Genomic DNA, 25,709 nt, shown 5'->3' on the forward strand with positions numbered 1-25,709 from the left:
TCATTCTCCACCAAAGCTGCTTCTTTTGTAGTTTTTCTCTCTTTTTTTGACTTTATGGGATTTTCCCAAAACCTGTAAGATTAGTAAATCTTCTTCTGCAGTGTTGCTCAGTGATGTGAGCAACATTTATTTGTTTCTATCAAGCCAAACTTGCCTCATCCGTCTATTTACAGGAAGCCAATTCAAGTCAAAGCATAATCATGAGATACAAGCTGGGCTTTTTTTTTTTTCACCAGAGAGGAGGAAATGGGTGGCAATGAAGATAAACAAATATGTCAGATGGAAAAAAAAACAAAAACATTCAAAACGAGCTAGCTAAAATAAACTGGTTGCATAAGTGTGCAAACTTATGCACATATTTTTCAACTGAAATACTTAGTCAAAGCAAATTTTGATTCAATTTCAACACTTCCCTACATTGTAGCAGCATCCAGCGTCTTGGCAGTATCTGCCTGTTCTATCTTGTAAACGCTCATCAGATTGTGGAAGCATTTCCCGTCTGCAGCCGTCCTTCAAGAGTCGCTTCTGGACTTCAGGAGTAGAAATATTTTTCTCAAGCTGAAGTCAATCTTTCACTGAATTTGTTAAATGCTCAGTCTAACCATAACACTGAGGAATTTCTTTCTTATTCTTCAGGTGCCTTGGTTAAAAGTGAAAGATCTGGATGCAAATTGACAGGTATCTGAAGAAGTTCATCGCCTTGGAAAGAAACAATGTTTTTCATTTAAAATTGTCACACTTGTCTTTTTGTTCATTTTTCAGTGTCAGAATGCAACCCAAAGTTCAATTCCTTTAAATCGACACACACACTAAGAGTTTTGGGGGATTTTAGCGAGGCTTCGGTGCCACAGGCTGATCAGCTCCATGCCACGCTGCACTGATGCATTAATTAATGCACAAAGGAAACCTGATCAAGTCTTAAGTGCTTAAAAATGAATGTTCTTTTCAGAAGTCTGGTCTTTCAGCTTAAATTGTCTTACTTTGGTGTGCTGTGGTGGCGTAGGGGTTAAGCACAACCCACATATAGCGGCCTTAGTCCTCGATGCAGCCAGCGCAGGTTCGAATCCCGGCTTAGTGACTTTTGCCACATGTCTTCCTTCTCTCTCACTAGCTTACTTTTCTGTCCTAGCACTTTCAGATAAAGGTCACTAGAGCCAGAAATAAATGATCTTACTTTTATTGACCTTCTGTAACATTCAAGACAATACATTTTGGTTTTCTTTATTAGTGAGAAATAATCATTAAAATGCCAGGAATTAGACTTGAAATATTTTTGTGTGATAAATCTGAGTGATTAAAAAAAACATACTGTAAAACCCCTGACGTTTTGAGCTGTATCCATAGAAACACAACAATTGTGGCTTCACCAAAGGATGCAAATAAGCAAATATCAAGAAAAGCACTCCTGAGGAACCGAACTTTTTTTTTTTCAGGTTAATCAGATTCACCATACGTGTTGGCAGATGTATCACAGTCTAAGTATCACAGCACAGATTCAGATATACACAATTAAGTAAGGGTGAAGAGTTGCAAAAAGTATTTTATTGAGGAACAAAAGTCAGAAACGTCAGCCTTGTTGATATAACACAGGCTGCTAAACATGCCAGTAAGAGTCAATCGCTTTATAATTCTAAAACCTTAGAAAAGTAGCAAAAGGAAATGTTGGACCACAACGAGCAGAAAAGCACTAAACTAACACACGTTTTAAACTGCGTTGGTTTTTCCTGTAATTATGACTGCGGTCCACCTGAAGTGTTTGCAGAACATTTCAGACAAACTCAACACGCCACCTCTGAGTCGGCGGAACGTTAATCTCTGCCCACTTGAGCGGTGACCACGTTGTCGCCCGACTGATTGCTGCCCCTGATCTTCAGCTCTCGATTCATCTGGCACCACACGCAGCCGTAGCAGAACACTACTTTTAAGCAGTCGTCGAAGCCTGAGCCCTGCAGAGAGAAAACAGGAAGGAGGGAAAAGGCAAAACATTGTTAAAAAAAAAAAAATAATAAAAAATGTTACTGGAACTGATCTGGGTCTCTGGACGACGATGTGAACAAGTTGATGCACACTTTCTGATTTGTTGTCACTCTAAAACGTTTTGGATCATCGAACTCATTCTAACACCACAAAGACAACCAGAGTGAAGAGAAAAATAAGCTTTGAAATCCTGATTTCATTTATTAAGGGATTTATTAAGCCATCTAAAACAACATGAACCTGTCAAAGAAGTTATCCTCCGTGTTTTTCTCAAGCTTAGGTTGATTTTACTAACTATATTTGGGGATTTGACTTTTAAAATAGGCAGTTATACATGATTTTAGAGTGGTATAGAAAACACCATCAAGCCTGACTGATGAAACTGTCACCTCACTGATTCCACAAAAACATAAGCTACATTATTGGTGCTCATATATTAAGACTTTTAGAAAATTTCTTTGCAGGGTCTAAATCAACTCCGCCGGACATCCGACCCACCCTCACCCTAACGCTAACCCTAAATACCTTCAGTGGAAGATGTGTGTCTCTGCTTTCCCACTGCGACAAACCCAGTGGGATTTTCCTATCTTTAGCTGCGATTGAAAGCTCTGAGTTTGGAGCATCTTGAATTGCTCTTCCTCCTCTCAAACCAACATGTGAAAGAATGAGGATTTGACAAAGTGACGCAGTTTTGCGGAACAAAACCTGCAACGAAAACAGTGACTGGAAAAATTATTATATGAACTAAAACGATCAAACACTAAAATAAAAATGACGCCAACGAAAAAAACACCTTCACAGGCAAATAATGCTGTATGACTGAGGCTGAAAAGACCCGTCGGGTCTGCAAAACCAGGAAACATCTGAATCAAAGCAGTGGTTCAAGGCGACAGGCGGAGGAGGAAACACCAAACTGAGACCATCTGAAACCATCTGAGAGCAACAAAAAGCTGCTCTAAAAATAAATGCAAGTACCAAAACAAGAAAGTGGCCTTACAGGAATGTTGTAGCGTTCTCTGATGTTGGAGCGGAGTATACAAGTCACCACGCCGTAGTTGTCCAGGAGCGGCATGAGGCAGCACCATCCGTACTCTTTGGCAGTCTGACACTGCATGCAGGGGAAACAGAACAACCCGAACAAACCTGCAGGGGAGACAGAGAACGTTTCATTGTCTGATAACCTTATTAGGTTGATTGTGACCATATAGTGAACTTTGAAAACCAGATGAAACCATTTTCTCTATTTTTCATTGTCTTCTTCTTTGACTAGGCCACTCCGATACATGATTGGATATAATCCTTATGAAAAAGGTTTGGCTGTATTATTTACTGTCCACTGTGTAGTTTTACCCAGAAGAAGCTTTAATTTCATTGTATTTGAAAAGAAAAGAAAAAGTAAAAAGCCTTGCTTGTTTAATGTAATGTCAAAAATACCAAACAAAACAGATTTAGTTTTATTTTAATAAAATCGCTCCACGTTAAAGTGATATAATCACATCTTGCTTCGTCTAAACAGCCACACCTGTATCTTAAAACATTGCTGTCTGCACTGCATCGACGATCTTCATTTCTGCTGATATTCTTTCTTAAGAACAGTTGGAAACCATTATAGGCAAACGTGTCCAGACCACAGTAATCCTATGGTGCATTTCAAGGATGTTGAAATGTCAATTTCACAACACCTCTGCATTTTCTCACAATAGTCTGACACAACCTCCCATTTGACATTCCTCAGAAATCCATGGAAAGCCAAATTATGTCATGAGAACATGCCTACAATCCCCACCGCCCACCGGTCAGCCATTATCTACTCGGATACTAAACATCAATTTGATCACTGGCGCTTAAAGAACGCCCAAATGAATGAACTGAACTAAACCAACTCAAGGATTTTTCCAGAATGAAACTGTGTGCGTCACTATCAGCGATTGAGGCACATGTAGCACAAGTTCTTGCAACAATAAAAAAAAGATGATCTTTTCAAAGTAAAGGCTGAAGTTTGAAAAGAGCATTTTGAAACACTGACCCCTAAAACGGCAGAATGTTGAGTACTAGAAGGTAAAATTAACTTCACTGTTTTGTTTTGTTTTATATCTGACACTGTCAGAGGTGTCTGAAACGTCACTAAATAGCAATAAAGGCACGAAGTTGGCAACAGCGGGGAGACTATTGTCAACCATGCACGTCCTGGGGGGATCTCTGTGAATCAGAGGTCCCCCCCAGAGATCCTCTCTCATGGCAGAACAAACGTGGACAGTGGCTGATTTTCAGACCTTTGAGGAGGAAGACAAGGTCGGTTTCACATGCAGGAGTCGGCTGATTACTCAAAATGAAGCAAATCAGGGTCTATCGAACAGCCGGACGATCATTCTAGCCTAGAGGTGTGTCGACCTTTTTCCAAAATCTATTAAAATAATTAGCAAGTTGGAAAAGATTTTGAAATCTTGAAGATCTTATGGTTGACATCTCAGAACAGAGCAGAAATCAGTCAATAAATGTATTTAAATTGTCTGTAGACCCTCAAGTCTTGATTGCATCTGGAATCTGTACAAGGTTAGCCCTCCATCAACCCAACTACACGACCAAACGCAGTAATAAAAGCTCCAATGTTTCCAATGGCACCTGGCCAATGCGCTCTATTGGCCAGGTGAATTTACATAAACAAATGTTAGATGTAATCAGATCAGGAGATCCAAAACTATCCAGTCTAACAAAAGTAAAATAAAGCTCTTTTGGTTTGCGCTCCACTGTCTGGAGAAAAACTGTTTGTTCCTTATCAGGTAAACCATCCCTACTATAAAGCATGGTGGCGGCAACAGCATGATGTGGGGATGTTCTTCTGCAGCAGGAACCTGACTAGTCCACTTATAAAACGAGAGAAGCTACATATGCAAACCTGAGGCGTTTACCTTCTAACACCAGAACTACCAGAATCGCTTGAAATCTATCAGTGCACCCCATGTTACTTTTGTTACTTCTGTAGATTTAATGTGACAAATTACAGAAGTACAGAATGTGTTTACTTCTTGAACAAAATTGTGACTTTTTGAAAAACATGATAAGTTTGTATCTCATCACAAGTTCGTCAGAACGGGCCATTTTATCTAATTGTGGTTCGACGTCTCAGCCTGTTAAGCCAGACTTGAGCGGTTTAACATGCTCATCTTTTGAAACCTCTGGCGAGCTGACAGCCATATTTCACAACAGCAGTGTTTAGTTCATCATCTTATGGTGTAGATTGTTCCATAAAAAGAGCAGAGAAAGAGCCGTCTTTCTTTTTCTGGCATATTGTCAGGAAACGAACACAGCGAAGGTATTTTTGGTTTCCCATGTCAGACCTCGGGTTGTTGTGACCTCTGTGTTTTTACATTACGGCGTGAAAATAGAAGCATCACATAGGAAGTGTAGTCAGCATGAGGTCAACACAAACTTTCTGTGCTGGAACTTTCAGATGTTTGTGCAAGAATGAACCGCTAAACTTCCATGCAAGCATGACACGAAAAGGCAGAAAGAGCCGATGTTGGCAGAGAACTAAACAGAGCTAAACCTGCGGCTCTTTGATACAGAAATTTCCCACCTTTACTGAAGGCAGCGCTGACAAAAGCGGCGTAACGTGCAGCACAGGAGGTGAAATTTTAAGCTTGAGCTACAAGACTGCAGTAGTTGTCGGAGAGGCGGAGAGACTTTAGGTGATAGATGGAAGCTGAATCATTTAAGAATAAAATCTGTTTCCATGGTAGCATCTTTCCTCAACAGGTCTCTGTATTTCTGTCGGCGGCGTTATTTCACGTCGGTGCACTTTGTGCAATGCAGTGACGCTCAGAGCGGCATATTTGTGGATTTGAGGTATTTTGGGATTTTTCTACTGCATAAAAAAAAGCAGAACAAAAGTGAGAAAAATCTGAAAGAAACAGAGACTCCTATGAGAGTTTAAATTAATAACGATATTTATTATGGTGCATCAGACCTGCTGTGTTCGACCTTTAAGGTTTAATTTGTATTAATGCTGGAATATTAACGTTTATTAAATGCCCCCTTAAAACTATTGAGCAGAGGTAAATCCAGGAAGTTTTGAAAGAGGGCTAAAAGTTAGGCTAGTGATGATCTTGGGTTATTACACCAAAAATAATAGTTAAACTGCAGTGTAAAATATGCAACTGGTAGAGGTCACTGCAATACCCTCAAATAGGTACAAATCTGGCCCGTTCGAGTAAATTGTCCCACATGTTCCAGAAATGTTCTGCATGAGACGCTTCCACATCCGCCGGTTTGGCAGACGGAGCTCAAACGTTTTCTGTATGTCTGTGAATACATTTTTACTACACTTGTCTAATCATTGTCCTGTTATCACTGACACGTGTGAAAGAGTTGCTTTGAGTAGCTATAACAGAGTACAAACCAAATCTAAAGACACTTTAAAAAAATGATTACTGTCAGGTGTCCCACTAAAGCCTTAGGGACTAATAAGAAAGCTGCTTCAGCTAGCAATGTGCTATAAAGCTGATCTTGAAATTGCTGTGTGGCTCTTTACGGTGATGATGAGCTTTATTTGGCTCTTAATGCTGAACTGGTTCGCCAGCCCTTGATTCACCCGTACACTGAGAAGAAAAAAACTGTTTCAAAATGTCGGCGTTGTTGAAATGACTCTGAATTAAATGTTTTTGGGTTGTTTTTATTACCTAAATAAATCAATTTGCTAATGCAGGACACGTTTAACCGTGAAGAGGTGGAAAACTGACATTCATCTGGAAAACAGGGGCGAGCTTTCCAAGGTAACAGGACAAGTCAGAACGCCTCTTTGTTTTAATGAAAATCAGACGCACCTGGAGTTGAAAGGTGCATCTGAAAGGTACGGAGGGGGGTGAGTCCATACATACAATAAAATCTTCTGTCATGAGGTTAGAGCAGGAGTGATTAGGCAATGTCACGCTGTCATAATTCCACAATAAATTCCTGGTTTCACACAGATAAAATTTTCCCACCCCCGCTGAAAAACTGGATTTATATAAAAAGGTCAGAAATGTCTTAAGAATTAAAACAAAGTTAATGCAATTTTTTTTTTTTTAAACAAAAAGGTTTCATCTTTTCCAGGAGAGCTAATCAACGTGGAGGCTGCTCTCCGTTACATCTGTGTTCATCGATTGAAGCTCCTGATGTTTGAATTTGAGGGAATATTTCAGTAAATTTGTTCTGCTAACTTACAGCCGCTGGTGTCTTTGTGGCAGTCGAACAGGCCGGTGCTCCAGCTCCCAGGGCTGGGCGAGGGCAGATGGTGAGCCATGTCTGGAAGAATCAGAGTCAACATGAGCACATCGGGAAATAAAATTCATGAATTTGGAGCTTTGCATCTTATTGCCACCCCACATTCTTCGTTTTTAGGCGGATCTATATACAGTCTCTGTCTGCTGTAGGTATTATTCAGAGAGCTTTACAGACATGGTAAAAGAAGAACACCACCTGTGAACTGTAAGGTTGTTTGGATGTAAACCACCAACTATATCATTATGACTCCTTCCTTACATATTAAGTGCCAACATGGTGGAATCTGTGGCGTGTTTTTTTTTTTTACACTTCATAATATATCCAAACACTTTAAAATCTGTTAAAGAATGTATTGGTTTTGGATTGAGTGATGGACTAATAAAAAATAGCAAATCACTGTAAATCGTATAAAAAATGACAAGTCCTTTCATAATTATTTTCAAAATAAGTAACTGAAAAGTGCAACTTTCCCCTTTTACTCTGATACTCACAAATAAAACCATCTCCAAAGTCAACAAGGTAGTAAACATCTTTGCGATAGATCCACTTTGTGTTTTGATACAATACTTGGATACTTTTGATTTACAACTCAAGCAAACAACAGATTTTATAACCACATCAGTCATTTAAACATTGATTAAAAGTGGATCTTTTTAGTATTTCCGTTAGTTCGTATTTCTAACATCTCATTTTTAGCTAGCCAAGCTTTTAATGCCTAAATCAGACCCACATGGAGTGAAAGTGAAAAGCAGAAAAACACAGTAACAAATAATGGCAGTAAAAACTACAGCAAGAGTCAAAAGTCTTTGTGTCGGATCTATGAGAGGTATGAGCAAGCATGATCATAACGGAGTGGCGCAATGTAAACAGGCAGCTTGCATTTCCTGCCAAACTTCAATATGAATGCAAAATATTTAATGGGGTATTTCCTGAAGAGGCTGAAATAATGCAGAAACATCAGTTTAGGAGAATAAAATCAACTCAGTGCAGTTTAGTTACAAATCACCAATTCACGAAGACTACTAACGCGCAGGAATCCAGTTTATATTCAGAAAACGTAAAGCTGCTTGGCTGAATCCGTCGCCACATCTGTGTTAAAGCAGGAGAGTCACATTATAGTTTGGCAGCAGATAAATCTAAAGCAGCTGAATGATTTCATGACGTTGATGAGAACCAGAATATTTGAGGGAGATGGAGAAGTGTACAGCACCAAAACTGACCTAAATGAACGTTGCATTTCCAGATGGTGCCTTAAGCTGAATGATGACTTTTTAATAGCTTAAATTTAAAAAGTTGAAAAATTTTGGTAACACTTTATTCGAACGGGTGTGCATATGACATGTCATAAACATGACATAAAACCTGTCATGAACATGAAAGAGTCTTTATGAATCTCCATGACTGTTGTCATGAAGTGTCGTTTGGTAAATAATGACACTTTTAAAGCAAAGTTGCTCTAAAAGTTGCATTAACAGAAAATTAAAAGTGCCAACTTTGCATGATTTTGTAAATATTGACACTTTAATGCAAAGTTGGCACTTTTACAGCAGACTTACTACTAGTTAAAATGGTTATAATAAACAAAGTATTTACATATGATCTGCAAAATTAGTCATTAATGCTAAAAAAAAAAAAAAAAAAAAGGAACCATAGATAATATTTTGGCTAAGGCTATAATATTTATGTTGATGTTTAATGTTTTTGTGTGACATTAATGTGTAATGTCGCACAAAGACGTCGCTGAAAATGAAGCACCTTGTTCTGTGAATCCGGTAAAATGAACACATTCTGCGGTAAAAAAAAAATAAAAATTATGACCTAAAGCCAGATGTTCCGGATCATTTCTTTCTTACCTTTTTAGCGTGGTGTGGAGTTGATAAAACACGACGAAGTGAAACAGCTCTCAGAATATGGGGCCGTGATAGGGATCTGGACTTTCTGCACAGACAACCCCTTTGTGACCAAAGCTTGTGTTGAGGACTCTTTGTCACGCAGCCCTTATATAACAAGTCGCCTCGGTTGAAAGCGCACCTCACAATAACTACTTTATAGTTTTATGCCCCTCACAAAAGTTCTTATTTAGAAAAAAAAACCAATTCTTAGAAAATGGCATAGCGTGGAGAATTAAACTCGTTTATGATGATGATGTAAGGAAAAATCTGCTCATGGTTAAAATACATAAAATCATCGAGATGAGCAAAAAGATCCTTTTTTTTTTTTCCTCGAAACCCAGACATGTTCTTCATTCCTGTAGGGGGCGCTGCTTCTTCTCTAGAAATTATATTTCCAGATCGGGTTTCCATCCATCCACTGGTCTGGACCTGCTGGTCCATGGAGCGTCGTGCTGGTGAGGGATTATGGTGTAAAATCTGGACAAGTCGCCAGACCGTCAGAGACACACAACCATACACACACACACACACACACACACACACACACACACACACACACACACACACGCAAACACACACCCACACACACATACTTGCGCACCTATCCAAAAGGGGAATGTTCATTTAGTCCTGCCAAGAGGGAACTTCTGTTTCTAGTTTGTTGAAAGTAAAAACCCAAAATAAAAATTTATTTTGAAGCTCTATTACCACAATATAACTGAAGATTTGACTTTTAATCATTTTTAAAGAAATTGCCAAGAGGGGACCTAGAGATCTGAGCGACGTTTACCTTACAAAGAGGGGACCTTTACATACTGCAGTACAAATGACTCTACTCATTTTTGACCGAAAGAGGATTTACTTACTACAATGAATTACTTTAACTCTTTTAAGAAATTTATGATTTAACTTGAGTGATATTATATATATATATTTTTTTTTTCAAAACAAATATTAGAGGTGCCCTCTTGGTCTGTACAGAACGACACAGGTCCCCTGTTGGCTGGTTAAGAATGACACAGGTCCCCGATGGAGCGACATACACACTCCAGGATGGGTGGATAAAGAAGAAATTAACTGAATTATTTTTAAGACAAAAAAACATGTAAGCTGAAACAAAACAACTTAACGTGAACTATTTCAGTTGATATAAACTACAGATCCCAACATTTGTCTGACATGTTTCCTCTGCATGGAAAGGTGAAACGGTTTATGAACTGCCATTCCAATAGTGAGGCGATCTGCAGCACAAAGTGGTCAGAATAAAGAGTAAAATATTATTTACAGAGCACATTTTTTAGAGAAATTTACAACAGCCTTTGTCAAAAATATTAGAAAATAAAGGGTCCCCACTTGGTCTGTACAGAACGACACAAGTCCCCTCTTGGATAGGATGGAGCAACATACACACTCCAGATAAAGAAGAAAATGACCTTTTATCAAATAGCTTTACTTATGAACTTAATGAAGTAGGGATGGACAGATGAAAATCTTCAAATTTGATTGTTCACCAGGAAACTTGTCATAGAAATTAACTGTTGTAATTGATAACCAGAAATTCTTATATTGATCTCATTGTGTGTATTTGAAATGATAAACATGATCATCTAAATAACATTACACCATCTTTCAGCTTTAAACATAGGCTCTACTTGCATACTTACTGATAGTTAATTTATCACATACATATTTTTTGTTAAAGTTAGCAAAACTGAAGAAAGAAGTCAACAAATGCAGAGTAGTTTGTATTTTCAGTCAAAGTTTACTTTAAAATGTAACAATAGATGAAGTACTTAAACAGTTGTTTTGACATTTTGTCAATAGTGCAATGTTTATATGAATATCTTATGAATGCACAAAAACAAAAATAAAATGAGTAAAACAAAATATCAGGACAGGACAGTAAGGTAAATATCTTGACTCCAAAAAATATATTAAAATGATTTGTCTAGTGCCAACCAACATTCTCCTTGGGCACTGTACTGCACTGTACTGCACTGTGTTTCGAGAACCTTTGATAAAATATAATTTTTATTTCTGGATTTGTAAATTGGAATAATTTTTGCAACGCCAGCCATTTTTGGCATCGTACAATGTAATACTAAAAGGTTCATTGAGGGTGCCAGAGGTTTAACTATGGAATTAAACATTTCAAGCAGAGTTTAACTGCAGATCCCATCAACTCCTTCTGTGTAAGAACTTTTCAAATTTTTAATGATTCTTTTTAGTTAGCTTTTGTCCGTATGCTTCATAAAAAGTAGTGCAAATAAAGCCCTGCTAGATAGATAGATAGATAGATAGATAGATAGATAGATAGATAGATAGATAGATAGATAGATAGATAGATAGATAGATAGATAGATAGATAGATAGATAGATAGATAGATAGATAGATAGATAGATAGATGTGGGTGAAAGTGTAAACTTCTTAACTTTTACTTACTTAAATATTCAGGTTTGAGAGGTTATTAACATGTTGACTAAGAGCTCCGTAGTTGTTCAACAATAAAATGAATCCTCAAAACTACAACTTGTGTAATAATTGTTCACACAGTGTAGATGACATTGTCTGGTAGACACATACCAACAGAACATTTCCAACACCTGTAATTTTTTTACAGTCAACTATGATATACTTATCATACCTTTAAAGAGAAGGAAAGAAGAACTACTGTAACTCTTCTGTGTCACTCTTGTTGGCGCCGAAGCATTTTTTTTGCTTTTTTTAAAGTCGAAAAGTATCGAGGAACCTATTTATTTTTTTTCCTTTTTGTCCTGCTCTATAAAAGCGTCTTAACACAGGACTAATTTGTCTTAGCCACTCTCTCCATTACGTCAAATTACGTCCTCATTTTTAATAAATGTTCATTTGGTATTTCATGGCTCACCCTGGTTCTTGTCACTTATATTAAAGAACTACAGTTTCTAAAACAACCCAAAACAAAAAAAAAACACGGAAGGACGAAAGAGGAAGTAGTAATCCAAAGAGGAATTGCAATCAGTGCAGTGAGTGGCCTGTTATTTACCTTCGTTTGCTTTGAATAAAGCAAACTAAAGTTTCATAGGCATGTTACAAAATGTGAGCAGACATACGGTGAAAGGTTAATATTTCTCTGGTGCGTGTAGAGCATTTGGTGCTGAAGGTTTCTGAAACTCAAGCGTCATATACGTTTTCCATTTGGCCTAGAATGCCTATTCCTGTTGGCATTATGGAAATTAAGTCACTGAAAGACTTAACAGCCCGCCAGAGACAACAAGAAACCCGAGCGCGCAAACTGAGTGACGTGATGAAACATTTGGGATGCTGTCAGACTCACCAGGGTGTCGGGGAAGTCTATGCTCTCAGAGCTGAGAGGGGAGAGGAAGCAGGAGACCGCCTCCTCATGGAAAACATCCTCCAGGGCCTCTCCTCCTGTCCCCACAGCGGAATAAACACAAACAATCAGCAACGACGAGGAAGCAGCTTTAGAAAAAATAAAAATAAAAATAAAATAAAAGCTCAGCGTGAACTGACACCAGACAGATGGGTCGTCAAAGCGAGATAAAGTGCATCAGTTGCGTCCTCCCTCCTCCTCACCTGCCGCATGGTGGGACTCCAGGTAGCTCAGCGCCTCTTGGTAGACGTCCATGGCGGAGAGGACCCCGCTGCTCGCCGCTCAAGCACGGGACTGGAGACGCGGTGCGTGATCGCACCCAGATGGGGGAGAGGAAACTTCCTCTTTCAGTTAAGAATGAGCGTAAGAGGAAAACACGGCAGCTTCCTGTCTGTGTGGAAAGTCAGTAAAAGTTGATGAGAACCGAGCACCTGTTGATTGACCCATTCCTCGCTGTTGCTTCCTGTGAAAAACGTTTTTCATTTTTTTCTCTTTTTTTTTTTGCTTGTTTTGATTTTTTTTTCCCCCCCTCAGCGCCGCTGTTTGCAGAGAGGCTGCGGCTCGAAACGTCGCCACGCCGACTGGACGCTCAAGTGGCTTTTGAGTTTTCGGCTCTCTGACAAGCAGCTGTTAAACATTGACATGAATCATAAATCAATATTTGAAGGCAAACGAGGATAAAGCTAAAAAAAAAATACTGCAAAGAACAAGATAGATGAATTCTGTGTAATTAATTTAGTTTACTTTGTTATGTTTGTTTTATGAACAGCAAAGACAAACAAACAGGGCTCGCAGTTTCCTCCTGCATCTGGGTCTGCATGGCCATTTTGTAATTCAACGGCGCCCCCTGGCGGAGCACGACTGAAAGCACAGATTCAGATCGACACCTGTGCAACTGAGATGATTACCAGGGGAACTTTTTTTTTTTTTTTTTTTTAAGGTTTTTGTCATTTGTAGAGATGCAGACTGAGACATACATATGTACAGGAACTATAAGACATTTTAGAAATAAAAAAAAACTATATTATTTAATTCAATGTAGATGTTTAACTAAAATAAGAAAAAAAACGTCTGTATTCACATTAACTTTATAGATTGTAAAAATCCCTTTACGGCTCAAAATGCTGCAAAAAAACAAAAACATCCAACACTAGACTGTTGCAATCAGTTAAAACAAACTGTGAACCATCTGTGCCACATAAAAATATGGTTTAATTAGTAGAACTTCATAAAAAATTAAAAAGTGAAAAAAGCCAAACAAAACTCAACAGTTTGGTTTGTTGTGCTTTACTAGTTTTTATTAATCCAACATAATGATTTCAAAGTCCCATCTCCATGAGAAGTGAGGTTCCTGTACTGTTATTCTGAGGAGGAACTTTCTGCTGATAACATGGATTATCTGACAAGTTCATGACTTTAGTTCAGATTTACACACCTGGCCAGAAAAACACAAAATAATTATTAGCTTTACACTTCCTGATGTTGTACCAACTTCCTTTTTATGATCTATTTATTATTACATGTTATCTTTCCACTGGAGTTGGATTAGGTTCCACTTTCACATGTGATCTGTAAATTTCTTCATTCGGAGGCCAAACGATGCAGCAGTTTAACTATTTTTGTTTGAACAAACAGCAATAAAAAAAAAAAGTGACCTTGTTCACCAGCAGAAGGGCTTCACACCAACAGGACGTCAAAGTGCTGTTTTTATTCAAATATTTAGTTCCTGTGAACCCAGATGGATGTGGATGTAGGGAGCTAAACAAAGCAGTTGTTGTGCCACAAAACGTTTTTCCTGCTGCTGTGCTCGTTATCTGGTCGCCATGGAAACTACATGCAGGATGATGGAGGCACTTTGCACAGGACAGTTGTCCTTTCGTCTTCATGTTTTGTGGTGACACCTGAAGTGTTTGCAGAACATTTCAGACAAACTCAACACGCCACCTCTGAGTCGGCGGAACGTTAATCTCTGCCCACTTGAGCGGTGACCACGTTGTCGCCCGACTGATTGCTGCCCCTGATCTTCAGCTCTCGATTCATCTGGCATGGAAACTACATGCAGGATGATGGAGGCACTTTGCACAGGACAGTTGTCCTTTCGTCTTCATGTTTTGTGGTGACAGAACTTTGCGAGGAAAAAAAAGGTTGATAATTTGCATTTTATTTGATCAAACAAAACCAAACTGGAGATCATTTACGGCTAAACACACACTGGCTCCTTAAAAGGCCTGATTTCTGTGATTATGTTAAAACATTTCTAAACTCTTTTTTTCCCCCCATAAAATGTAACATTTATCTCATGAAATTTTACTCTGAAATATGTTAAAGCTTATTTCTGCCACTCTGCATGAAAAAAAACTTGCATATCATAATTATGACTTAGCTAGTAATTAGATAATTCTCCACCAAAGCTGCTTCTTTTGTAGTTTTTCTCTTTTTTTTGACTTTATGGGATTTTCCCAAAACCTGTAAGATTAGTAAATCTTCTTCTGCAGTGTTGCTCAGTGATGTGAGCAACATTTATTTGTTTCTATCAAGCCAAACTTGCCTCATCCGTCTATTTACAGGAAGCCAATTCAAGTCAAAGCATAATCATGAGATACAAGCTGGGCTTTTTTTTTTTTCACCAGAGAGGAGGAAATGGGTGGCAATGAAGATAAACAAATACGTCAGATGGAAAAAAAAAAAAAACATTCAAAACGAGCTAGCTAAAATAAACTGGTTGCATAAGTGTGCAAACTTAATGAAATACTTAGTCAAAGCAAATTTTGATTCAATTTCAACACTTCCCTACATTGTAGCAGCATCCAGCGTCTTGGCAGTATCTGCCTGTTCTATCTTGTAAACGCTCATCAGATTGTGGTAGCATTTCCCGTCTGCAGCCGTCCTTCAGAGTCCCTGGAGGTTTTCTGTCAAGAGTCGCTTCTGGACTTCAGGAGTAGAAATATTTTTCTCAAGCTGAAGCCAATCTTTCACTGAATTTGTTAAATGCTCAGTCTAACCATAACACTGAGGAATTTCTTTCTTAATCTTCAGGTGTCTTGGTTAAAAGTGAAAGATCTGAATGCAAATTGACAGGTATCTGAAGAAGTTCATCGCCTTGGAAAGAAACAATGTTTTTCATTTAAAATTGTCACACTTGTCTTTTTGTTCATTTTTCAGTGTCAGAATGCAACCCAAAGTTCAATTCCTTTAAATCGACACACACACTAAGAGTTTTGGGGGATTTTAGCGAGGCTTCGGTGCCACAGGCTGATCAGCTCCATGCCACGTTGCACTGATGCATTAATTAATGCACAAAGGAAACCTGATCAAGTTTTAAGTGCTTAAAAATGAATGTTCTTTTCAGAAGTCTGGTCTTTCAGCTTAAATTGTCTTACTTTGGTGTGCTGTGGTGGCATAGGGGTTAAGCACAACCCACATATAGCGGCCTTAGTCCTCGATGCAGCCAGCGCAGGTTCGAATCCCGGCTTAGTGACTTTTGCCACATGTCTTCCTTCTCTCTCACTAGCTTACTTTTCTGTCCTAGCACTTTCAGATAAAGGTCACTAGAGCCAGAAATAAATGATCTTACTTTTATTGACCTTCTGTAACATTCAAGACAATACATTTTGGTTTTCTTTATTAGTGAGAAATAATCATTAAAATGCCAGGAATTAGACTTGAAATATTTTTGTGTGATAAATCTGAGTGATTAAAAAAAACATACTGTAAAACCCCTGACGTTTTGAGCTGTATCCATAGAAACACAACAATTGTGGCTTCACCAAAGGATGCAAGTAAGCAAATATCAAGAAAAGCACTCCTGAGGAACCGAACTTTTCTTTTTTCAGGTTAATCAGATTCACCATACGTGTTGGCAGATGTATCACAGTCTAAGTATCACAGCACAGATTCAGATATACACAATTAAGTAAGGGTGAAGAGTTGCAAAAAGTATTTTATTGAGGAACAAAAGTCAGAAACGTCAACCTTGTTGATATAACACAGGCTGCTAAACATGCCAGTAAGAGGCAATCGCTTTATAATTCTAAAACCTTAGAAAAGTAGCAAAAGGAAATGTTGGACCACAATGAGCAGAAAAGCACTAAACTAACACACGTTTTAAACTGCGTTGGTTTTTCCTGTAATTATGACTGCGGTCCACCTGAAGTGTTTGCAGAACATTTCAGACAAACTCAACACGCCACCTCTGAGTCGGCGGAACGTTAATCTCTGCCCACTTGAGCGGTGACCACGTTGTCGCCCGACTGATTGCTGCCCCTGATCTTCAGCTCTCGATTCATCTGGCACCACACGCAGGCGTAGCAGCACGCTATTTTTAAGCAGTCGTCGCAGCCTGAGCCCTGCAGAGAGAAAACAGGAAGGAGGGAAAAGGCAAAACATTGTTAAAAAAAATAAAAAATGTTACTGGAACCGATCTGGGTCTCTGGACGACTTTATGACGATGTGAACAAGTTGATGCACACTTTCTGATTTGTTGTCACTCTAAAACGTTTTGGATCATCGAACTCATTCTAGCACCACAAAGACAACCAGAGTGAAGAGAAAAATAAGCTTTGAAATCCTGATTTCATTTATTAAGCAGTGACGTGCGGTCAGGGGAGGCAGGTGAGGCAGAGCCTCACCTGTAATCATGGAAAAATAATAATGATAAAATCATTTATATTGCTATTTTCACCCTGTGGTTTGTACTATACCTATTTTTCATTTAATTTAAAAAAGTTCAGATTATTGTTTTCTTCAAAATCGCTGAATTTCTGCATTTTCCCATTCAAATGCTCGGAAGCGAAGCTGGTGAGGCAGCAGCGAGCTGAGCCTCACCTGGGATTGCGCAACTTCTCGCTAACTGCACTGGCTGCCATTCTGAGAGCATGTTCGCCAATAAAATGGCTAAAAAAACATTTAATGTATGAACTGATTTTCCATAATTTAACTTATGTATATAATGTACAGTGTTTTTTTGTCACCAATTGTGTGTGTAACGTGTTTCATGTGCTGAAGAGCGATCAAAAACGGCAGAGAACAGACTCGAGGTGAGGCAGGCAGTTCTCTTGCCTCATGGCAGGGGGCGCTCATGATCCCAGACATTGTGATTCCACAACTGCAGAGTAAGATACTGTAAGCGAGCTAGCCATGGAGCTAGCCATACAATAAGGTCAAGTGCAGCGATATATTTATAGTTTTCTCCTCTTACCACAGCAATTAATTAATAATCGCAAAATAATACTACAACAATACTACTGCAACAGACTGAATGTTCTGCTTTTTGCGTGGGAAATATTTGAGTGTTTTTTATTGTGTCGTTGTTGTCAGTTGCTGTGGCAACGAGTCTGTGCGTAGCTGCGCTGATACCGAGAGCGACAAAAGACGTGGTTTTGAGTTGTACTTTAACGGGTTTCCCCTTCGCTGTGGAGCACAGCACGAAATGAATAATATCTACATGTCCAAGTTTGATTGAGTGAACGGAAATAGTCTTTTTGCCCTCCAGCGTTGTCCACATGCGCGCAATTTCCTTACATAAACAATAACATGCAGGGGGTCTATATTTGTAAATCTGAATATGATTAAGTCAGTGCCTCACCAGCTATGAACCTCACCGCACGTCCCTGTTATTAAGGGATTTATTAAGCCATCTAAAACAACATGAACCTGTCAAAGAAGTTATCCTCCGTGTTGTTCTCAAGCTTAGGTTGATTTTACTAACTATATTTGGGGATTTGACTTTTAAAATAGGCAGTTATACATGATTTTAGAGTGGTATAGAAAACACCATCAAGCCTGACTGATGAAACTGTCATCTCACTGATTCAACAAAAACATAAGCTACATTATTGGTGCTCATATATTAAGACTTTTAGAAAATTTCTTTGCAGGGTCTAAATCAACTCCGCCGGACATCCGACCCACCCTCACCCTAACGCTAACCCTAAATACCTTCAGTGGAAGATGTGTGTCTCTGCTTTCCCACTGCGACAAACCCAGTGGGATTTTCCTATCTTTAGCTGCGATTGAAAGCTCTGAGTTTGGAGCATCTTGAATTGCTCTTCCTCCTCTCAAACCAACATGTGAAAGAATGAGGATTTGACAAAGTGACGCAGCTTAGCGGAACAAAACCTGCAACCAAAACAGTGACTGGAAAAATTATTATATGAACTAAAACGATCAAACACTAAAATAAAAATGACGCCAACGAAAAAAACACCTTCACAGACAAATAATGCTGTATGACTGAGGCTGAAAAGACCCGTCGGGTCTGCAAAACCAGGAAACATCTGAAACAAAGCAGTGGTTCAAGGCGACAGGAGGAGGAGGAAACACCAAACTGAGACCATCTGAAACCATCTGACAGCAACAAAAAGCTGCTCTAAAAATAAGTGCAAGTACCAAAACAAGAAAGTGGCCTTACAGGAATGTTGTGGCGGTCTCTGATGTTGGAGCGGAGTATACAAGACACCACGCCGCAGATGTCCAGGAGCGGCATGAGGCAGCACCATCCGTACTCTTTGGCAGTCTGACACTGCATGCAGGGGAAACAGCACAACCCGAACAAACCTGCAGGGGAGACAGAGAACGTTTCATTGTCTGATAACCTTATTAGGTTGATTGTGACCATATAGTGAACTTTGAAAACCAGATGCAACCATTTTCTCTATTTTTCATTGTCTTCTTCTTTGACTAGGCCACTCCGATACATGATTGGATATAATCCTTATGAAAAAGGTTTGGCTGTATTATTTACTGTCCACTGTGTAGTTTTACCCAGAAGAAGCTTTAATTTCATTGTATTTGAAAAGAAAAGAAAAAGTAAAAAGCCTTGCTTGTTTAATGTAATGTCAAAAATACCAAACAAAACAGATTTAGTTTTATTTTAATAAAATCGCTCCACGTTGAAGTGATATAATCACATCTTGCTTCGTCTAAACAGCCACAGCTGAATCTTAAAACATTGCTGTCTGCACTGCATCGATGATCTTCATTTCTGCTGATATTCTTTCTTAAGAACAGTTGGAAACCATTATAGGCAAACGTGTCCAGACCACAGTAATCCTATGGTGCATTTCAAGGATGTTGAAATGTCAATTTCACAACACCTCTGCATTTTCTCACAATAGTCTGACACAACCTCCCATTTGACATTCCTTAGAAATCCATGGAAAGCCAAATTATGTCATGAGAACATGCCTACAATCCCCACCGCCCACCGGTCAGCCATTATCTACTCGGATACTAAACATCAATTTGATCACTGGCGCTTAAAGAACGCCCAAATGAATGAACTGAACTAAACCAACTCAAGGATTTTTCCAGAATGAAACTGTGTGCGTCACTATCAGCGATTGAGGCACATGTAGCACAAGTTCTTGCAACAATAAAAAAAAGATGATCTTTTCAAAGTAAAGGCTGAAGTTTGAAAGGAGCATTTTGAAACACTGACCCCTAAAACGGCAGAATGTTGAGTACTAGAAGGTAAAATTAACTTCACTGTTTTGTTTTGTTTTATATCTGACACTGTCAGAGGTGTCTGAAACGTCACTAAATAGCAATAAAGGCACGAAGTTGGCAACAGCGGGGAGACTATTGTCAACCATGCACGTGGTTGACAATAGCCATGAGAGAGATTCTCTCTCATGGCACAACAAACATGGACAGTGGCTGATTTTCAGACCTTTGAGGAGGAAGACAAGATCGGTTTCACATGCAGGAGTCGGCTGATAACTCAAAATGAAGCAAATCAGGGTCTATCGAACAGCCGGACGATCATTCAAACATTGAACGAGCCCAAAGGTGTGTCGACCTTTTTCCAAAATCTATTAAAATAATTAGCAAGTTGGAAAAGATTTTGAAATCTTGAAGATCTTATGGTTGACATCTCAGAACAGAGCAGAAATCAGTCAATAAATGTATTTAAATTGTCTGTAGACCCTCAAGTCTTGATTGCATCTGGAATCTGTAGGAGGTTACGCCCTCCATCAACCCAACTACACGACCAAACGCAGTAATAAAAGCTCCAATGTTTCCAATGGCACCTGGCCAATGCGCTCTATTGGCCAGGTGAATTTACATAAACAAATGTTAGATGTAATCAGATCAGGAGATCCAAAACTATCCAGTCTAACAAAAGTAAAATAAAGCTCTTTTGGTTTGCGCTCCACTGTCTGGAGAAAAACTGTTTGTTCCTTATCAGGTAAACCATCCCTACTATAAAGCATGGTGGCGGCAACAGCATGATGTGGGGATGTTCTACTGCAGCAGGAACCTGACTAGTCCACTTATAAAACGAGAGAAGCTACATATGCAAACCTGAGGCGTTTACCTTCTAACACCAGAACTACCAGAATCGCTTGAAATCTATCAGTGCACCCCGTGTTACTTTTGTTACTTCTGTAGATTTAATGTGACAAATTACAGAAGTACAGAATGTGTTTACTTCTTGAACAAAATTGTGACTTTTTGAAAACCATGATAAGTTTGTATCTCATCACAAGTTTGTCAGAACGGGCCATTTTATCTGATTGTGGTTCGACGTCTCAGCCTGTTAAGCCAGACTTGAGCGGTTTAACATGCTCATCTTTTGAAACCTCTGGCGAGTTGACAGCCATATTTCACAACAGCAGTGTTTAGTTCATCATCTTATGGTGTAGATTGTTCCATAAAAAGAGCAGAGAAAGAGCCGTCTTTCTTTTTCTGGCATATTGTCAGGAAACGAACACAGCGAAGGTATTTTGGGTTTCCCATGTCAGACCTCGGGTTGTTGTGACCTCTGTGTTTTTACATTACGGCGTGAAAATAGAAGCATCACATAGGAAGTGTAGTCAGCATGAGGTCAACACAAACTTTCTGTGCTGGAACTTTCAGATGTTTGTGCAAGAATGAACCGCTAAACTTCCATGCAAGCATGACACGAAAAGGCAGAAAGAGCCGATGTTGGCAGAGAACTAAACAGAGCGAAACCTGCGGCTCTTTGATACAGAAATTTCCCACCTTTACTGAAGGCAGCGCTGACAAAAGCGGCGTAACGTGCAGCACAGGAGGTGAAATTTTAAGCTTGCGCTACAAGACTGCAGTAGTTGTCGGAGAGGCGGAGAGACTTTAGGTGATAGATGGAAGCTGAATCATTTAAGAATAAAATCTGTTTCCATGGTAGCATCTTTCCTCAACAGGTCTCTGTATTTCTGTCGGCGGCGTTATTTCACGTCGGTGCACTTTGTGCAATGCAGTGACGCTCAAAGTGGCATATTTGTGGATTTGAGGTATTTTGGGATTTTTCTACTGCATAAAAAAAAAACAGAACAAAAGTGAGAAAAATCTGAAAGAAACAGAGACTCCTATGAGAGTTTAAATTAATAACGATATTTATTATGGTGCATCAGACCTGCTGTGTTCGACCTTTAAGGTTTAATTTGTATTAATGCTGGAATATTAATGTTTATTAAATGCCCCCTTAAAACTATTGAGCAGAGGTAAATCCAGGAAGTTTTGAAAGAGGGCTAAAAGTTAGGCTAGTGATGATCTTGGGTTATTACACCAAAAATAATGGTTAAACTGCAGTGTAAAATATGCAACTGGTAGAGGTCACCCTCAAATAGGTACAAATCTGGCCCGTTCGAGTAAATTGTCCCACATGTTCCAGAAATGTTCTGCATGAGACGCTTCCACATCCGCCGGTTTGGCAGACAGAGCTCAAACGTTTTCTGTATGTCTGTGAATACATTTTTACTACACTTGTCTAATCATTGTCCTGTTATCACTGACACGTGTGAAAGAGTTGCTTTGAGTAGCTATGACAGAGTACAAACCAAATCTAAAGACACTTTAAAAAAATGATTACTGTCAGGTGTCCCACTAAAGCCTTAGGGACTAATAAGAAAGCTGCTTCAGCTAGCAATGTGCTATAAAGCTGATCTTGAAATTGCTGTGTGGCTCTTTACGGTGATGATGAGCTTTATTTGGCTCTTAATGCTGAACTGGTTCGCCAGCCCTTGATTCACCCGTACACTGAGAAGAAAAAAACTGTTTCAAAATGTCGACGTTGTTGAAAAGACCCTGAATTAAATGCTTTTGGGTTGTTTTTATTACCTAAATAAATCAATTTGCTAATGCAGGACACGTTTAACCGTGAAGAGGTGGAAAACTGACATTCATCTGGAAAACAGGGGCGAGCTTTCCAAGGTAACAGGACAAGTCAGAACGCCTCTTTGTTTTAATGAAAATCAGACGCACCTGGAGTTGAAAGGTGCATCTGAAAGGTACGGAGGAGGGTGAGACCATATGTACAATAAAATCTTCTGTCATGAGATTAGAGTAGGAGTGATTAGGCAATGTCACGCTGTCATAATTCCACAATAAATTCCTGGTTTCACACAGATAAAATTTTCCCACCCCCGCTGAAAAACTGGATTTATATAAAAAGGTCAGAAATGTCTTAAGAATTAAAACAAAGTTAATGCAATTTTTTTTTTTTTAAACAAAAAGGTTTCATCTTTTCCAGGAGAGCTAATCAACGTGGAGGCTGCTCTCCGTTACATCTGTGTTCATCGATTGAAGCTCCTGATGTTTGAATTTGAGGGAATATTTCAGTAAATTTGTTCTGCTAACTTACAGCCGCTGGTGTCTTTGCAGCAGTCGAACAGGCCGGTGCTCCAGGTCCCAGGGCTGGACGAGGGCGGATGGTAAGCCATGTCTGGAAGAATCAGAGTCAACATGAGCACATCGGGAAATAAAATTCATGACTTTGGAGCTTTGCATCTTATTGCCACCCCACATTCTTCGTTTTTAGGCGGATCTATATACAGTCTCTGTCTGCTGTAGGTATTATTCAGAGAGCTTTACAGACATGGTAAAAGAAGAACACCACCTGTGAACTGTAAGGTTGTTTGGATGTAAACCACCAACTTTTTCATTTTGACTCCTTCCTTACATATTAAGTGCCAACATGGTGGAATCTGTGGCGTGTTTTTCTTTTTTACACTTCATAATATATCCAAACACTTTAAAATCTGCTAAAGAATGTATTGGTTTTGGATTGAGTGATGGACTAATAAAAAATAGCAAATCACTGCAAATCATATAAAAAAATGACAAGTCCTTTCATAATTATTTTCAAAATAAGTAACTGAAAAGTGCAACTTTCCCCTTTTACTCTGATACTCATAAATAAAACCATCTCCAAAGTCAACAAGGTAGTAAACAGAAGCTTTGGTGTAAATTATTCCCAGCATAAATGGAAACGTTCAGTAAAAATCTCACAGGTTCTTTTAGAGAACATTAATGAACAAATATCGTCACTCAGACCAATAATAAACAGAATGGAACAATATCATCATTGCAAAACACCTGCAGCTGTGACCGAAGGGAAAGTTGGGTTTATGAAGTATCACGTTTATAAGGTGGGACTGAATATATATCCACACCTCGCTGCAGACTTTTAAAAACATTTTAAAACCTGGTTTCTTTTATTCAGCCACTTTATGACTCATTCCAACAAAGTTACAGTTTGTGCATAAAACAGAAAACGATGACAGGAAGACAAGAAAAGTTCAGTTTGTAAAGTTTTTTCTCCGTCTAACAAATGTAGAGTTTAATGGAGTTTATCTCTTTTTGTTTGTGTTGCTTCTTCGCGATAGATCCACTTTGTGTTTTGATACAATACTTGGATACTTTTGATTTACAACTCAAGCAAACAACAGATTTTATAACCACATCAGTCATTTAAACATTGATTAAAAGTGGATCTTTTTAGTATTTCCGTTAGTTCGTATTTCTAACATCTCATTTTTAGCTAGCCAAGCTTTTAATGCCTAAATCAGACCCACATGGAGTGAAAGTGAAAAGCAGAAAAACACAGTAACAAATAATGGCAATAAAAACTACAGCAAGAGTCCAAAGTCTTTGTGTCGGATCTATGAGAGGTATGAACAAGCATGATCATAACGGAGTGGCGTAATGTAAACAGGCAGCTTGCATTTCCTGCCAAACTTCAATATGAATGCAAAATATTTAATGGGGTATTTCCTGAAGAGGCTGAAATAACGCAGAAACATCAGTTTATGAGAATAAAATCAACTCAGTGCAGTTTAGTTACAAATCACCAATTCACGAAGACTACTAACGCGCAGGAATCCAGTTTATATTCAGAAAACGTAAAGCTGCTCGGCTGAATCCGTCGCCACATCTGTGTTAAAGCAGGAGAGTCACATCATAGTTTGGCAGCAGATAAATCTAAAGCAGCTGCGTGATTTCATGACGTTGATGAGAACCAGAATATTTGAGGGAGATAGAGAAGTGTACAGCACCAAAACTGACCTAAATGAACGTTGCATTTCCAGATGGTGCCTTAAGCTGAATGATGACTTTTTAATAGCTTAAATTTAAAAAGTTGAAAAAGTTTGGTAACACTTTATTCGAAGGGGTGTGCATATGACATGTCATAAACATGACATAAAACCTGTCATGAACATGAAAGAGTCTTTATGAATCTCCATGACTGTTGTCATGAAGTGTCGTTTGGTAAATAATGACACTTTTAAAGCAAAGTTGCTCTAAAAGTTGCATTAACAGAAAATTAAAAGTGCCAACTTTGCATGATTTTGTAAATAATGACACTTTCATGCAAAGTTGGCACTTTTACAGCAGATTTACTACTAGTTAAAATGGTTATAATAAACAAAGTATTTACATATGATCTGCAAAATTAGTCATTAATGCTAAAAAAAAAAAAAAAAAAAGGAACCATAGATAATATTTTGGCTAAGGCTATAATATTTAAGTTGATGTTTAATGTTTTTGTGCGACATTAATGTGTAATGTCGCACAAAGACGTCGCTGAAAATGAAGCACCTTGTTCTGTGAATCCGGTAAAATGAACATATTCTGCGGTAAAAAAAAAAAAAATAAATAAAAAAATAAAAAACCGAGCTGCTATTAAAGTTTTGACCTAAAGCCAGATGTTCCGGATAATTTCTTTCTTACCTTTTTAGCGTGGTGTGGAGTTGATAAAACACGACGAAGTGAAACAGCTCTCAGAATCTGGGGCCGTGATAGGGATCTGGACTTTCTGCACAGACAACCCCTTTGTGACCAAAGCTTGTGTTGAGGACTCTTTGTCACGCAGCCCTTATATAACAAGTCGCCTCGGTTGAAAGCGCACCTCACAATAACCACAATAGTTTTATGCCCCTCTTATCTGCCACCGCCCACACAA

General features: G+C 38.8%; 3 protein-coding genes across 6 annotated transcripts in view; all 3 read right to left on the reverse strand.

The window, feature by feature from the left end:
- Positions 1-1,161: 1,161 nt before the first annotated feature.
- Positions 1,162-13,045, reverse strand: LOC116732734 (cornifelin homolog B-like). 3 transcript variants are annotated; one of them, XM_032583088.1, is made up of 5 exons: positions 12,709-13,045; positions 12,449-12,543; positions 7,180-7,260; positions 2,975-3,120; positions 1,162-1,946 (listed from the first exon to the last, which is right to left on the reverse strand). In XM_032583088.1, the coding sequence occupies exons 3-5, from the start codon at positions 7,256-7,258 to the stop codon at positions 1,809-1,811; spliced, it is 363 nt and encodes a 120-aa protein (XP_032438979.1). In that variant the 5' UTR covers positions 7,259-7,260; positions 12,449-12,543; positions 12,709-13,045; the 3' UTR covers positions 1,162-1,808. The 3 variants fall into 3 exon arrangements, with proteins under 3 accessions (XP_032438979.1, XP_032438980.1, XP_032438982.1); XM_032583089.1 differs by having other exon boundaries at positions 12,449-12,594; XM_032583091.1 differs by lacking the exons at positions 12,449-12,543; positions 12,709-13,045 and adding an exon at positions 9,093-9,320.
- On the reverse strand, positions 1,162-25,655 carry LOC116732733 (placenta-specific gene 8 protein-like). Of its 2 annotated transcripts, XM_032583087.1 has the most exons (6): positions 25,478-25,655; positions 23,109-23,189; positions 18,915-19,060; positions 16,741-16,851; positions 14,407-14,494; positions 1,162-1,747 (listed from the first exon to the last, which is right to left on the reverse strand). In XM_032583087.1, the coding sequence occupies exons 2-5, from the start codon at positions 23,185-23,187 to the stop codon at positions 14,468-14,470; spliced, it is 363 nt and encodes a 120-aa protein (XP_032438978.1). In that variant the 5' UTR covers positions 23,188-23,189; positions 25,478-25,655; the 3' UTR covers positions 1,162-1,747; positions 14,407-14,467. The 2 variants fall into 2 exon arrangements, with proteins under 2 accessions (XP_032438978.1, XP_032438977.1); XM_032583086.1 differs by lacking the exons at positions 1,162-1,747; positions 14,407-14,494 and having other exon boundaries at positions 16,186-16,851.
- LOC116732731 (cornifelin homolog B-like) overlaps positions 19,999-25,709 on the reverse strand; it is a 31,563-nt gene continuing 25,852 nt past the window's right edge. The window contains exons 7-8 of the transcript XR_004341870.1: positions 23,756-23,761; positions 19,999-20,011 (exon numbers count right to left, since the gene is read on the reverse strand). The gene's annotated coding sequence lies outside the window, so the exon portion shown is untranslated. The remainder of the gene's footprint in view (positions 20,012-23,755; positions 23,762-25,709) is intronic.

Source organism: Xiphophorus hellerii, chromosome 14 (assembly GCF_003331165.1).
Source record: "Xiphophorus hellerii strain 12219 chromosome 14, Xiphophorus_hellerii-4.1, whole genome shotgun sequence".
NCBI lineage: Eukaryota > Metazoa > Chordata > Actinopteri > Cyprinodontiformes > Poeciliidae > Xiphophorus > Xiphophorus hellerii.

What these genes read in the sequence shown, in the direction of transcription:
- LOC116732734 (XM_032583088.1), bottom strand. Translation starts at nt 7,258, where the DNA reads ATGGCTCACCATCTGCCCTCGCCCAGCCCTGGGAGCTGGAGCACCGGC. An exon ending in CCACAAAGACACCAGCGGCT is followed by an intron (nt 3,121 to 7,179) that starts GTAAGTTAGCAG and finishes TCTCCCCTGCAG; the next exon opens with GTTTGTTCGGGTTGTTCTGT. An exon ending in GAGAACGCTACAACATTCCT is followed by an intron (nt 1,947 to 2,974) that starts GTAAGGCCACTT and finishes TTCTCTCTGCAG; the next exon opens with GGCTCAGGCTTCGACGACTG.
- LOC116732733 (XM_032583087.1), bottom strand. Translation starts at nt 23,187, where the DNA reads ATGGCTTACCATCCGCCCTCGTCCAGCCCTGGGACCTGGAGCACCGGC. An exon ending in CTGCAAAGACACCAGCGGCT is followed by an intron (nt 19,061 to 23,108) that starts GTAAGTTAGCAG and finishes TCTCCCCTGCAG; the next exon opens with GTTTGTTCGGGTTGTGCTGT. An exon ending in ATCAGTCGGGCGACAACGTG is followed by an intron (nt 14,495 to 16,740) that starts GTCACCGCTCAA and finishes GGCGACAACGTG; the next exon opens with GTCACCGCTCAAGTGGGCAG.